This window comes from Barbus barbus (assembly GCF_936440315.1).
Source record: "Barbus barbus genome assembly, chromosome: 39".
Taxonomy (NCBI): Eukaryota; Metazoa; Chordata; class Actinopteri; order Cypriniformes; family Cyprinidae; genus Barbus; species Barbus barbus.
In genome coordinates this window covers 8660478-8676562 of record NC_136717.1, presented here as the reverse complement: position 1 = coordinate 8676562, position 16085 = coordinate 8660478, and the positions used below count along the sequence as shown (strand labels likewise).

Below are 16085 nucleotides of genomic sequence, written 5' to 3'. Positions count from 1 at the left end.
AAAATCACATTTCCTGAAGTCTCACATGCACAATGCCATCAGAGACAGAGTGGATGGGAAAATGAGGGTTGGAAATGGTCTCTGGGAAGTAGCCTCTCTCTAAGGGTATGTATTCAGTATTTTCACAGCAGAAAGGGTTAGATCTATATACAAAATGTTTGTTGTCAAATAAATCTGTGAGAGTGCATTATCCCCACCCAGGTCCATTTGTTATTGTTTCATGATTTCTGATGATCTAAGAATATGAAATTATAGCATGTCAGTTTTATTACCTCCGTCATCTATGACGGGCAGAAGTTGTCACTATTTCAATATATTTTAGTAACTAAGAGGTTTTAAGTCAAAAGTCCAATTAAATGTATTTTTCTTCTTCTTAATATGATACATTGAGACTGTAAAGAAAAAAAATTACGGTTTACCAGTATCATATATCTTTTTATTAAAGAAAGATAGAAAGTTTCATTGAGATTCATTCGTGAAAGAATCAGTTTTAAAGAAATTGGTTAAGTGAACGAGTCAATGACTCACTCTTAAATAAATCTAATGATGTAACAATATAACCTGCAGAAATAGTCCTTGACAAAATATCCCCACTTAATGCATAGACTGACAATTTTGGAAAAGTCCTAATGGCCTTTATTTGCACCCTTGAAGGGTGCTATGGGAAGGGCCACAAAGTGTCATTCCAGATCAATAGAATAGATATATGACCCTGTCAATCTTTTCCTTGCCTAAAAATTCTGAAAATATTTCGGAAGTTCAAAAATATTTGTCTGCTATCATGCAAGATATGTATATTTAAACTTCTTTTTTTAAGTCAGAAGTCCAGCTAATTAAATATAAATGTAAACTGTCTAAAATATATGATTTATATGTCTTTTTTTGTCATGAAATTCTAGATGGCGCAATCCAATATGTTTGTTTTCATATCAGCAGCCAGTGAGCTTGCTGCTCAACATTTAAATACTTGGCTAGTGCTTGCTGTAGCAGAAACCCTTCACCTTCCCCAGCTCCACCTGTATGGATCAGCTACAGGGTATTTTCATGTATGTTATATATGGGGTTATTTCATATATGTTACACTGTATGTGCAGCAGCAGTATTTCTTACACGCTTGCAGCAGCATGTCTATGGATGTATTGGTAGTAGCAAGTCTCGGTACTTGCTCTGCCGCAGCAGACGCATAGCAGATCTATTCCACCAAGTCAAGTCACCTTTATTTATATAGCGCTTTTAACAATATAGATTGTGTCAAAGCAGCTTTACAGTATCAAATAGAAAATAGTGTGTTGGTAATGGAAAAGGGCAATAGTAAACCCTCAATTTTCAGTTAAAGGAAGCTCATCACTGAATTCACCAAGAGCAAACACATTAACATTTCCATGTATATTATTGAGAGTTGACAGAATTACACAGATGAGAAATGTAATATTTACTGTGTTTTTATTATTTTCTTTATGCATGTTAATTTTGTTTAAAAAAAAAAAGACACAGAGAGAGAGAAGAGAGAGAGAAGGGGGATTTAGAAGATTAGCCGTGAATTATTGAATGCAATGATAATGGTGAGGCAATGTGTCATGCTTTGGGGTCCAAAATGCTAAAGCTGTGCTTAACAAATGGTACAGTATTATACCGCAGCTTTCATTCAGTTGATAGCAGACATGCTGAAATAATATTATGGATATTAGTTTTACATTTGAGTCATCTCATTTATTCTTGCCAAAGGAGGACAACCACTTATCTCATATAACTTCAACACTTGGAAAACTCAGGGTGACTTGTGCTCCAGTAGTTGTAAATCTCACAGAATCCCAGTCCTCACAGAATAATATGATTTTTAAGACACGGTCAGTCTAAACAGCTAAACACTTGAGATAAGTATGACATGTGCTTAGATGCTTGATGATGAAAATGTTACTTGTTTTGTGAGGCTGTTTCACTTCCTTTTAGTGCCATCTACTGGCAAATCAGTTACCTAGCTGATATGTGTGATCATCATCTCATGGTCGTCAAAAGCAGGATGATTAATGATAATTTTGATACTGTTTGTCTTCACATCTTGGTAAAACACTATTTTCTGTTCTATAAGTTTCCTGTAAATTTCTAGGTCTTTTAGTTACTGGTGTCTCATTTCATGTCAGAAGTATTTCCAAAGTCTTAATCATGTGGTCTTGAGGCATTTCTGAACCATGTAAACATGGTCACAACAACTGCAGTCTTGGTCTGAATCTCTGTATTATGGTCTCTGGCAAGACTGCAGGCTACTTACAATGTACTAAAGGTAATAATTACCACAGCCACTACATACTACTGTAGTGTGGTAATTTAAAAATTCTTAAACCAACAGGTCTTGGTCTGAATCTGGCCCTCAAATGATAAAGTACTGGTCTAGATCATGGGAGGGACTCCTTCAAGAACTTTATATAATATCTGAAAATTATTCTAAGTGAACTCTGATGTACTTTTTGAATGAACTCTAAATGATACAGTCTCTAATCTGTTACTGAAAAACTCTTTAATGATAGGTTTTGTATAGTGTGATAAGATAATTAACGGCATGAATGATTTAATGCGTAAAGAAACCTAGTATTAAGCTCAATAATAATAATAATAATAATAAATAAATAAATAAAAATACTAACCAGGCTTATTGGATCTTGCATGGTTTCATGATAATTAAATATGCGGCAGAAATCAAAAGTCAGTCATGAAGCAAACTAGCAAACAAAAGATGTGATTAAAATGACAAATGCTTTACAATAATCATCTAGCGGTAAAGAAACACATAGGTGAGTTGAAATTAATAATAAAGATTGAACGTGTTCTTGTTGGGTTGGTAACTTTTCAAGAGGCTTTGCTTTCCTTTATATACTGACTAACCAAAAGTGATTGATTTACTTTTGCTTTGCATACAGTGTAATCTTACCAGTAGAATATGTGAATAATGTTTAAAAGGAGTTTATTTACTAAGTCTAGAAGTCAAAGGTCACGAGCCTGATCCGGGAAAAGAGTTTGAGAGTTCCACTCATGATCACAGAGAGTCACACTTGAAAAATGTAAGTAAAACTTAAGAGGCTCTGCCATATAACCTTTTTTTTTTTTTTTTTTTTTGCTGTTTATACTTATGTATATATATTACATATTTACTTCAGTTGATGTAATAATACATTTTTAAATGTCAAAGAATCTAAAAATGTCATACACATTCATTTTCAATGGTCAAAACATCTAATTTCACTTCCATGATTTAGTAAATTTACATTTTACATTTATTTTAGTAAATATTATTAGTCATGTTAAATAGTAAATATAGTTTTATAAGATCATTTTAATTGAGAGAATATATGAAATATTATTACATTTCAAAAAGTGTTTATGGTTTATTTGTTTAACAAATTATTATTATTATTATTATTATTATTATTAATAGTAGTAGTATTGTAGTAGTAGAATTGTTGTTATTAATGTTGTTGCTGTTTTGCAATCAGCCATGCTTATTTTTTTCAACAAGTGAAAGTGTAAATAAATAAAAACATAAATAAATATAAAAATAACATCTTTTATTAATCTACTCGTTATTAGTTGAGTCTTTGTCTCAAATATAAAATGTATTTTAAAGTAAAATGTATTTATTGGTGTAAAATTATGTTATGAGGGGAAAATATCGAACCTTTGAATTATTCACCAATAATCACTCTAGGTCAATAGTTAATGTACAATATCAACTACAAACACAAATATGACATTTTATATATAGTCAGTCATTTAATATATGAGTGTCCGATAAAGTTGCATTCAATATGAATGACATAATAATAATAATAATAATAGGCAAAACAACAATAGTTAAAAAAGCTAAAAAGATTATGTATCATCTACCACAAAAACAAAAACAAACAAACAACAACAACAAAATAACTTTTAGTAGACAGTGCTGCGGCCCCTTTAAGAGATCAGCGGACGCGTTCAGGAGATCTGCCAGTGTGTGTGTGAGTTCGGTGACATCAACAACACACGCTGATCCGTGTTCTCTGGGGGGATTGACATTAACTCGCACATATTCAAGACTCTAGGGACATCGCACAGCTCTGTTAGTCAGCAGAGGGGAAGAGCGCGCTGCTGTTCAGGGATCTGGTGTATATTTACAGCAGTTTTCCAGCAGGTGTTACTGAAGGATCTATCACTGACTATCAGCAGGGTTCATGAAACTTTGCTACGATTTGCGAGCTGGGTAAGCGGATCTCTAACATGTGTCCTTTAATAATATCCAAGAGGGCAACAGGCGATTTACAGTATGTTTCTATGGGGGACTGTCATAATTCATAGATGAAAGCGATCTTTAAAATGAAGCTGTTCATGTCAGTGTCGCACTAAGACCCGCTGATTTAAATAGCTAAGTAGGCTATGTATAGGTCATAATCGAATGTGTCATCGCTTTGTTTAATGTGACATTTAAATGCGTTCCTAGAACGTGACCGTTATTCTGTCATTCAGACACATTATTGATCTTCGGAACAAAATGTATCATTGTGTAGAACACTGGACTGAATATATTGACGGCCTACAGAACACATGATTGAGCGCGAGACTGTTACTGAGATTGTGATGATGAAAGCGGATCGTCGCGTGATTCTGAAAGGAAGTTATTCATTGGTTAATTTATCTATTGATTTATTGACTCGTTCGCTGTTGCATTGATTGAAATTGAATCTATTATTATATATTTTGATTAATTGATCCACAGAGTCACTGGTTCATTTCTCCTTGTGAAATCAGTTAAAATAATGAAATCATTAATCAATCAATTCATTGTTCTGTTGTTTCATTTATGAATATTTTTTTTTTATTAATTAATCCATGGATTTATTAATTCATTGCCCTATTGAGTCACTAATTAAATCATTGTGAAATCAAGTGTATCATTTGAAACTGAATTATTGATCCATTGTTTCATTGATCGGTTGTGTCATTGATGATTTCATCTTGTGATTAATTTAATCAGTGGATTTAGTAATTCATTGAGCTGTTAGTTAGTCTTCATTTGTCCATTTGGAAATCAACTACAGTAAATAATTCAAATCACTGACACATCGATTCATTGATCGGTTGTTTCATTTATTTATTTAGCCTTACCATGGGGAAAAAAATAATAATTTGATCTCCTGCTGACTTTGTACGTCTGTCCAATAACAAAGAAATTATCTGTCTATAATTTTAATGGTAGGTTTATTTTAACAGTGAGAGACAGAATAACAAAAAAAATAAGAAAAAAAAGAAAAAATCCAGAAATACGCATTTCAAAAAAGTTGTAAATTTTTTTGCATTTTAATGAGTCAAATAAGTATTTGACCCCTTCGCAAAACATGATTTAGTACTTGGTGGCAAAACCCTTGTTGGCAATCACAGTGTCACGCTGCACAGGGGCAAGGAGCGAGGAGACACGGAGAATTCCAAACAGAGTTTTATTTCAATTCCAACTGTGCAGAACATGGAGCTTGGAGGATTGACGAACAATACAGGACATGGGAAACAGGGAGACACAGGGCTTAAGAACACAGGGAAATTAACGAGGAAGAACAGAAACAGGTGCGGGGCAATCAAACACAGGGTTAGGGACTAATAAACTAATGAACATGGAACGAGGACAGGAACGCCAAATATGGACACGAGAGGCGGGGGAACACGAGACACAGACTGACATTACGCCCCCCTCCTGAAGGCGTGTCCTCACGCCATACACCATCCTAAGGGGAGGAGGGAGGGCGCACTGGAGGCCTCCAGGGATCAGGGGGCAGGGCTACCGGCCTCCAGGGCAGGGCCCGTTCCGGGAGCCATGGCCGGACAGGAGACTCGGGAGGCCAGGGCGGGTCAGGGGACTCGGGAGGCCACGTCCCTGTCTTTTTGGACCGCCCGAGGGGTTCTGTGGCCTTGGCCCTTGGCCCGGCCACACAGGCTGTGACCCTCTTACCCCCCCAAAAAATTTTCTTGGGGAAGCTCCCTTGCAGCGCGGACTCTGTCGGGCGCTCTTGCAGCGCGGAGCTGGACAGAACCAGCAGAGACGCAGGAGGGCACGTGCGAGGAGCCGGTACTAGGGGACGCTCTTGAAGCGCAGACACTTGGGGGCGATCTTGAAGCGCGAACGGTGGAGGGCTCAGGAGAGCCGCGGACGACGGCAAGCTGGCTCGGGACCGGGACCTTCCCAGACACCGGTAGACTCCCTCTCTCCAACTCAGGCCGGTGGTGTCTGGGAGTCATAGAACGGACAACCCTCGCGGATCAGGGCGGCGAGGTGGAAGGCGGCGTCCATGCCGCGGAAAAAGACTGGAACAAACAAAAAACTGTCACAAAATGGAAACAAAAAAAGGTCGGACGCCGCTTACTGTTTGGTCCTGTATTATGTCACGCTGCACAGGGGCAAGGAGCAAGGAGACACGGAGAATTCCAAACAGAGTTTTATTTCAATTCCAACTTTGCAGAACATGGAGCTTGGAGGATTGACGAACAATACAGGACATGGGAAACAGGGAGACACAGGGCTTAAGAACACAGGGAAATTAACGAGGAAGAACAGAAACAGGTGCGGGGCAATCAAACACAGGGCTAGGGACTAATCAACTAATGAACATGGAACGAGGACAGGAACAGGAAGGCCAAATATGGACACGAGAGGGGGGGAACACGAGACACAGACTGACACACAGAGGTCATACGTTTCTTGTAGTTGGCCTCCAGGTTTGCAAACTTCTCAGGAGGGATTTGTCCCACTCCAGGACCTTAATGTGCTTCTTCTTGAGCCGCTCCTTTATTGCCTTGGCCATGTGTTTTGGGTCATTATCATGCTGGAATACCCATCCATGACCCATTTTCAATGCCCTGGCCCTGACGGTACATGTCCCTGTCCATCATTCCTTTGATGCGGTGTAGTTGTCTTGTCCCCTTGTTTGGAATCTGATTGATTGCTTGCTTCTGTGGACAGGTTGTCTTTTATACCGTTAACAAATTGAGAATCTAGTAACAATCTCAGCTCCTTACCTGTATAAAAGACACCTGGGAGCCAGAAATCTTGCTGATTGAAAGGGGATCAAATACTTATTTCACTCATTAAAATGCAAATCAATTTATAACTTTTTTGAAATTAGTTTTTCTGGATTTTGTGTTGTTATTCTGTCTCTTACTGTTCAAATAAACCTACCATTCAAATTATAGACCGATCATTTCTTTGTCATGGGAAAACGTACAAAATCAGCAGAGGATAAAATCATTTTTTATCCCCACTGTATACATTTTTCAATTAATTTTCCCTTGATTATCCATTTGATAACTGATTAATTCACTAATTTTCAGATTAAACTGTTTTCTTAAGCAAACCATTTCTTTGACCAGTATAAACCCAGTATTCCTGTACTGAAAGAGTTTATGTAGGCAGCACCTGTGATACAAATAAAGAAGTACATTTTGTGTTTTTGTGTGTTATGTTGCATAGATTTGATCTTGAATGAACTGTATTTAATGTATCTCGCACAGATATGAATGTCCTTGTCATTGTTTGCTGTTGTAAGTCATAGCATTCCTCCAATGCTCTCAATGGTGTTCAGTTAGAAGTGAATCCGAAGGCCTTGGTGGTGAATATTTGTGTAGAGATGTGGGCAGTATAGATATCGGTGGGTTATGTGGGTGGACACATTTAGTTCCACCTTGTGTACTTGACTAGGGACTTCTGCTGCTCTCACAGCAGGCAGAATCACAATAATTGCCAAATATAATTTCATGATAATAAGCACTGAGAGCTCTCAAGGCAGTCCCTGTTCTATAATGTAATTTCAGAGCGATACGGTTACAGTTGAAGCTCTTGACCCCATCGTTTTGTTGTCTGCATCTACAATATATGCCATTATTTTCTCTACATAATACCTTTTTGTTCTTACCTGATTATTTTGTCATTTTAACTTACTAATGTGTTAGAGCAACAAAAAAAAGGGTTAAATATACTGAGCCTCATATTCATGTTTCAAACATTTTTAACTTTCTTGCTCCCATGGACAGTATTAATGTATATTAACATTCAAGTCACCTTTATTTCTATAGCGCTCTATATAATACAGATTGTGTCAAAGTAGCTTCACAGAGATAGTGACAATGAATTAATTATGGAGACTCAGCTATGGAGACAGTTCAGATTTTGCTGTAAAGCAGCTCTAAAAGACAATAGTGTCATTATTTAGTTCAAGTCAGTTCAGAACAGTGTGAAGTTCAATCATTTGAGAGAAGTTTAATTCGGCTATAAGGCAGCAATATTGTTATTCAGTTCGAATCATTTCAGTGCTGATTCAGTTTAGTTTATTACCAGTGTTGATGTTGCAAGTTGTGATTCATTTGCAGAAGAAAATAGTGTTATTCGTAGATTTATTCATTTTGCAGATGCTTTTATCCACAGTGACTTACAAATGAGGAACATTTCAACATTTCATCATCTGGATTCATCTGGATTTCTGGGCCTGTAAACATTTGATTGCACATGGCTTTTTTAAGGTAGTTGTACAAATGAGTAATTCTACAGTGGTTCCATAAACTACAAATTATAGTGAATGTAAAACCTTCAGCATGTTACACAACCTTTCATTCTTACAAATTGTGCAATAGTTGAGCCTATTATATTATGATGGTTATTGAAGCACTTTCAAAGAGGTAGTGACATGCCCAAGTTCTGTGGGAAATCCACACATGGCACTACATTTCCACTGGGATTTCCTCAGTATTTTGAAAAAGTGAGTCTTGCTCGAGGCAGGAAAAGCACCTTAAATCCATTTACAACCTATTTGCGATTTGAGATGTTCTTTTGGCATTTTGGAGAATTCCCTTTCGCTTTAAAAGGTCAGCCCTAGAAACTTCTGAGAATATTCACTCGCGTGTTTTTGCGAAAGTCCTGAGGATATGAGCATGCGTCAGAGAGGTGACTTCTGGGTAAAATGTAATAACATATTTCAGAGAAAGGGCTCACATTTAATCAAGAGTCATTTTGTGGCTTTCTATCATCCATTAGTGTGTAATTATGTAAATCAGCTTATTAGTATTAAGTAAATAAAACATTTCTGTTGAAAAAAAAACATGGTTATTGTCATGGTTGCGTAAGGTTTTAAATACTTTAGTTTTATCTTTACTTTTTATTATTGGTTTTAAAACGTTTTATGACATTATAATGCAATCATACATTGGATTTTAAAAAACTATTTTTTATAAGTTTAGTTTTATTAATTTATTAATTGATTAATATTATAGTCAGCATCTTAAGAAAAATGCAGTAAGCATATTTGGTAACACTTAAAGCCTTTATGTATAATGCATTATAAAAGTAGTTTTAATGTAATGCACCTCATATGTACATGTACATATTATGAATAATTGTACATTAATAATACATTAGAACACTTATCAATTAATTGTTACACTATGCATACACTATGAATTCTGTTATAATTATTTATGACAAGATATATGTATTACAATGCACATTATGAATAATTATAATGCATTATACCCTTTAACAGCCCTTTATAATGCATTATACATAAAGGCTTTAAGTAAAGTGATTTTTCATAGTAAATTATTTTTTTTAATTATTATTAGAAATTAATTATATTTAATATGATTTAATGAAAACAACTTTGCTGAGTCACAATATTTACCAACAATTTATTTCAGCCGAGTTTACTTCAGTTTTATTTCAGTTAAGTTTACATGAGCATCAGCCAATGCCAGTAATCTCAAATGAGCCAAAAACTGGCTAATTAAATTGGCAGGATGATATATATCAGTCTGCCAGTACTATTGGCTTACTGTAATAAAGCCACATTGCATCTTCATTACGTGTAAGTGAGATTTCTCCAGCAGGTTTGCAGTGAAACACCTGTGTCAACTTTAAAATATAACAGTTTGTTCTTATTTTATAAAGGTTTCTGTAAATATGTTACTTTTATCCTTAATACTTTTTGTACTTTGTTGACCCTGCAGGGCTGCCATACACAATGTTAAGGTAAAGCCTAAAGCAGCTGTGTTGAACATGCTAAAGCGGCTGGACAAAATAAGATTCCGTGGTCCAAAGCGAGATGACTTCCTGGATTTACCCGAATCCCCCACGGGGTCGGACACTGAATGTAGTGATGACATACTGCTGAGACCTCGACCTTCAATACGAGACAATGACGAGCAAAGAGACCCTGTAAGTAATTACACACACTCTCATTACATTTGACAACTTTCTACTGAGTAAGCATGAAGTATGAATAACTTTATATTAGGTTGCCTTAACTACTATGCACTTACATTTAAATTAATCATTTGGTATACTGCACTTATTGTGTACATACATGTTTTTACATTGTACTTATAGTTTATAAACCCGGTTCCAAAAAAGTTGGGACACTGTACAAATTACGAATAAAAAAGGAATGCAATAATTTACAAATCTCATAAACTTATATTTTGTTCACAATAGAATATAGATAACATATCAAATGTTGAAAGTGAGACATTTTGAAATGTCATGCCAAATATTGGCTCATTTTGGATTTCATGAGAGCTACACTTTCCAAAAAAGTTGGGACAGGTAGCAATAAGAGGCCAGAAAAGTTAAGGGTCAAGGCCGGAAAACATCATACTGGATGCCCGTGATCTTCGGGCCCTTAGACGGCACTGCATCACATACAGGAATGCTACTGTAATGGAAATCACAACATGGGCTCAGGAATACTTCCAGAAAACATTGTCGGTGAACACAATACACCGTGCCATTCGCCGTTGCCGGCTAAAACTCTATAGGTTAAAAAAAAGCCATATCTAAACATGATCCAGAACCGCAGGCATTTTCTCTGGGCCAAGGCTTATTTAAAATGGACTGTGGCAAAGTGGAAAACTGTTCTGTGGTCAGACGAATAAAAATTTGAAGTCCTTTTTGGAAAATTGGGACACCATGTCATCCGGACTAAACAGGACAAGGACAACCCAAGTTGTTATCAGCGCTCAGTTCAGAAGCCTGCATCTCTGATGGTATGGGGTTGCATGAGTGCGTGTGGCATGGGCAGCTTACACATCTGGAAAGGCACCATCAATGCTGAAAGGTATATCCAAGTTCTAGAACAACATATGCTCCCATCCAGACGTTGTCTCTTTCAGGGAAGACCTTCCATTTTCCAACATAACAATGCCAGACCACATACTGCATCAATTACAACATCATGGCTGCGTAGAAGGAGGATCCGGGTACTGAAATGGCCTTTCACCCATAGAAAACATTTGGCGCATCATAAAGAGGAAGATGCGACAAAGAAGACCTAAGACAGTTGAGCAACTAGAAGCCTGTATTAGACAAGAATGGGACAACATTCCTATTCCTAAACTTGAGCAACTTGTCTCCTCAGTCCCCAGACGTTTGCAGACTGTTATAAAAAGAAGAGGGGATGCCACACAGTGGTAAACATGGCCTTGTCCCAACTTTTTTGAGATGTGTTGATGCCATGAAATTTAAAATAAACTTATTTTTCTCTTAAAATGATACATTTTCTCAGTTTAAACATTTGATATGTCATCTATGTTGTATTCTGAATAAAATATTGAAATTTGAAACTTCCACATCATTGCATTCTGTTTTTATTCACAATTTGTACAGTGTCCCAACTTTTTTGGAATTGGGTTTGTAAAAAAATACCTATATGTAAGTACATCTGTAATTAATTTCTGTAATTACATTTATAATTACACTGTTGACCCATCCCTTAGACCTAAACCCACTCTTAAACCTACCCATACCACCAAACCTGTCTCTAACCTTACCCGTATCCCACCTCAATAGCAGCAAAAGTGTTTTGCAATACATTATGAACACAAGAAGTACATTGTACTTATTGTTTGATGTAAGCACATAGTAGTTAAGGCCACCTAATATAAATTGTGACCACTTATTTAAGAACATCTGTATGTTAGTGTAGTTATACATGTGTTATTGATGTAATACATGTGTTATAGAAGGTTAGTTTCCAAACCTAGTGAGCTGCCAACATAGACAACATTTTAAGGTATCATAGGTTTGCTTCCCACAACATTATGCTGTCATCGAAGGTAACGGTGACTTGGATTTAGACTTGATGTGTTATTTTAGGCCCTCAAAGTGGCTCTTTGCTGAGCCAACACTGATGCATATTCTATGCCATAATGTCGAACGAAAACCATGAGGGCTGATGTTGCCTACTCTGTATCATTTGTAGATGAGGCAGTCCCTGAATGTGTTGTGTCAAGCTTATTTAAGAAAAGTATGTATCAGTATATATACACCCAAGATGGTGGATGAGTCGAGAGAAATATAGATTATGGATATATTTTATTTAGCACTGAAAAGTACCAATAAAACATTTTGATTATTTTTAAAAATTCAATATTTTACCCAATATTTGTGTATAAAATTTGAAAATGTAAGAATGTTAGCATAGAAACATGCTTACATTAAACTCTATTGAAATTGTTTGCAAGTTAAATCTCTCCACATTGCTGTTTGTGTGTGCATGGTGTTGTTGCCTATGGAGAGTGTTTTAAATCATTTCCATGGCAGTTAGAATATTGTGTACACACACCGAAGGTGCCACTCAGCATCTGTCCATTGCATCCAGCTACATCTCAGGAGGCTATACAAAAAGAATGCTTCTCACATAGTTTTCCATTAAATTTAATTATATTCGTAATAAAAATAAAAACTGACCTTTTTATGTCAACTACCTCTTTATCTTCCATAATGCAGCAAAGCAGAAATATCTTTTTTAATGTTCTGTCTCGCCATTATCTCATTCGCCTAGTTAAACTGCGCTGATGTTCCTAAGAAATACAGCAAGGCCTCAGCCCTTGCAGACAAATGATGCTTTAATGCATTTTACCAACCTGTTAACACCAGACACTGTAGCTTCAGTCTGATACCTTTTCATTTCACAGTTGGTTTATGGAAGAATTATTTGCCGTAATCGTGTTAGAGGTGTTTTCTGAGATGTTTGTAGTCTTATCTCTGTAATTTGGTGTTCTGTTTATTTTGAGGCTTTACCCTCAATGTTGGAGCCTCAGATTAGTCATGGTGTTGCATAAGTGTCTCACAGAAGAGCCAACTTCCTCTGCTTCCATCTGCAACATGAGCGTGTGTTTTGGAAATGTAAACTGAGATGTCGAGTGTCTGTGGGTTTTCTCTCAAGCACATCTGATGGATGCTGTAGGGCGTCATACTTTACAGTAGTGTGTCCAGTGCTCATCCTTCAACCATAGCTCTGTGCCAAAACCTAGTGAGCTGCCCACCCGGGCAGTAGTTTTAGGCATCGCTGGCTGTTCCAAATTGTAGATAGAAAAATCTACAAATCTACCCAACCGATCTCCAAACCAACCGATCTCTAAGTAGGATCTCAGGGATGCTGGAGCCTATCCGGGAATCGGGCAATAGACAGGGGAACAGCCTGGATGGATGGCTGGTCCACACCCGCATTCACACCAGCAATTTAGTGTTTTCAATTCACCTATCCTGCAATATCTTTAGATTGTGGGAGAAACCAAAGCACCCAGAGAAAACCCACACCAACATGAGGAGGCCATGCAAACTCCACACAGAAAGGCCTTTTGGCTCAACCAAGAGCAGAAAAACTAGATACTTAGATTTTTCAAGAAAAGTGGTGTTGATCCATACAAAACTCATATCTGCACTGTTGTGGGTTTTATGGGAGTTCATTAGGGTGTCGCTATGTGATTGGCAAGGTGGTCACTAATTGGTTCAATCTGTGGCCCGAAAACTCCTCAGTTGTGTGGTGTCATTACAGTTACTTTACTGCTTCTCACTATTGAGTCAGAGGCCATACATATCTGTAACCATACATATCAAACATTTTTGATATTTCAGACGCTTGATCGGGCTGCCCGCAGATGGCATACCCGCAATTGACCCCTCACAAAGACCTGTCCTCCTTCATTACTGTTGCTATGTCTGACAAGCCATGACACTCTCACGACACACATCATGTTCTCAAGTAATGAAAAATACATTGCGGAGCAAAGAGGAAACTGACAAACAAGACAGAGCAGATCAGGGATGAAACAAAGTCTCAAATTGTCATTTTTTTAAAAACAAAATCGAACAATAAAAACCTTTTTGTGGCTCTTTAATTTGTGTCGTGACAGATCGCTGTAGTGCCTCAGTTCAAGCAGTACATGAACTGATGATCACTTCCTCTGTACTAGTTAATAGTGTGAAATAAACATGAATGAACATTAGAAGATATCTTTCAAGTTTCAACTGTGGAAAATTGTCAGTTCACACCATTTCAAGTCCACCAATGTCAATTTACTTTCCGGATTGGTTTGTTTGTTGAACAAAAATGGCAGATTTGGCATTATTATTGGTCTGATCGCCTGTCAATCAAACTCCCTGTGAAGGGTCAATTACCAATGAGATTGAGCAAGCTTCATCACCGGATGTTGAGAAACCTGGCAGCTGAAATCTCACGAAAGTATTTTCAAAACCTTACACACAGCAAGAGAGCCAGCTGATGACGTTGAACATCCTACATATTTGTTTTTTGGTAACACTTATTCTATCGTAACTTTGCAATTACATGTCAACTAGCAGTCTAGAGTATAATTAGCCTGTCAGCTTAATAACTTCTAACACTTTATTTTGATGGGTCCACAACATACAACATACTGACTGAGAAACTTTGCAAGTATATATCAACTTATTCTACTAACCCTAAATGTACCTTAACAGTCTACGCTGATAGTTAGCAGACATGTAGTTGCAAATTAATGAGAATTAGTTGACATGTTGTTACAAAGTTACTTATAGTTAGTAGCATGTCTAAAGTGGACTATCGAAATAAAGTGTAACCTGTTTTTCTTCTGAAGTCACTTGAACATGCAAGTTTCTGTGAGATCTCATGTCTGTGGAATTACCACTGCGAATTCGTTACTACAGTCAGCAGGGGTATGGCCTCATGGCCTGGCGAATCATCTAGTGTGTGCGTTTGGAGGATTATGCAAAAAAACTGTCCTTATGTCTGTGGTCTGCCACAGTTTTAAAATCAGTTAAGATTTGAAAATTGTCTTAGTAGAAGCAATGTTAATTGTGATGCCAGTCTCAGTAGTGAGCTCAGTAGGGAAAATAATAAATAAATAAAATGGCGGGGAAGTGGAAATAGTATATGCAGAAAATAGTTTATCTTAATTGCAAATAATTTACTTTAACCATTATGTTTTTGTGCATATTAGAGTATTGAGTCATTAGCTTAGCAAACATCAGACTTCTTATGCTAACATCAAACTCCTCAGACAAGATCATTTCAGCTCATAAAGAGTTTATTTTTTGAAAGAATCAGTTATGATGCTTTCAGTATAAGTTACTGCTATACATTATACACAGAGATGCCTCACTAAAGTCTGGAATTAAATAATCACTTTCTTTTCTCATCCTCCTCTCAGCATGGATCTAGGCCATAAGCAGTGTGAAATGAGTAATATGAGGAGAAGACCTTGGGTGGAAGCTGATAAAAAGGTCTTTGGAAAATGATTGTGGGAAACAGACTAAATACAACCTCAGCAGACTTGCACCCTATAATTACATTGTTTTTCTTGAAATTTATAGACACCACCTGTAACTCATTAAATTAGTGAAAACATGTTGATATTTTCAAGTCTTTATTATTTTACTTTTGTTAACAATGTTATCTATTGATGTACCTAGTGAAAAAACAGCATCAGGCTAATGGAAGTCAAAATTTGTGCTGGTAAAAACATCATTATAGTGTATCAGATTTATTTACTATTGGCAATGGAAAAACTGTGTGGACACCAGATGTAAGCAGCCATAGGCGTTATGAGGCAAGAGTCATGTCTTCTTATCCTCTCAAGCTAAAATCCTATCAAACCAGCACATATGGTCACGAGTTTAAATCCCAGAAATCCCAAGTCACTGATTTAAGGTCTGGGTTAAGGGAGTGGCATGGAATTGTGGGAGTCACCTAGTCACTACCCATGAACTGTAAATTTACATGAATTTCAAAATTATATGGGCTATA

The 16085-nt window shown here is 36.8% G+C and overlaps 1 protein-coding gene across 3 annotated transcripts in view; it reads left to right on the top strand.

Annotated features, from left to right (window-relative positions):
- The first annotated feature begins 3980 nt into the window (after positions 1-3980).
- Positions 3981-16085, top strand: part of gramd4a (GRAM domain containing 4a) — a 65145-nt gene continuing 53040 nt past the window's right edge. For 2 of the 3 annotated variants that reach the window (XM_079398830.1, XM_079398829.1), the window contains exons 1-2: positions 3981-4231; positions 10009-10216. In XM_079398830.1, coding sequence (XP_079254956.1) covers positions 4203-4231; positions 10009-10216 — 237 coding nt within the window. In that variant the 5' untranslated portion in view covers positions 3981-4202. Of the gene's footprint in view, positions 4232-8434; positions 8530-10008; positions 10217-16085 lie in introns of all 3 variants that reach the window. The other variant, XM_079398831.1, reaches the window with a different exon arrangement.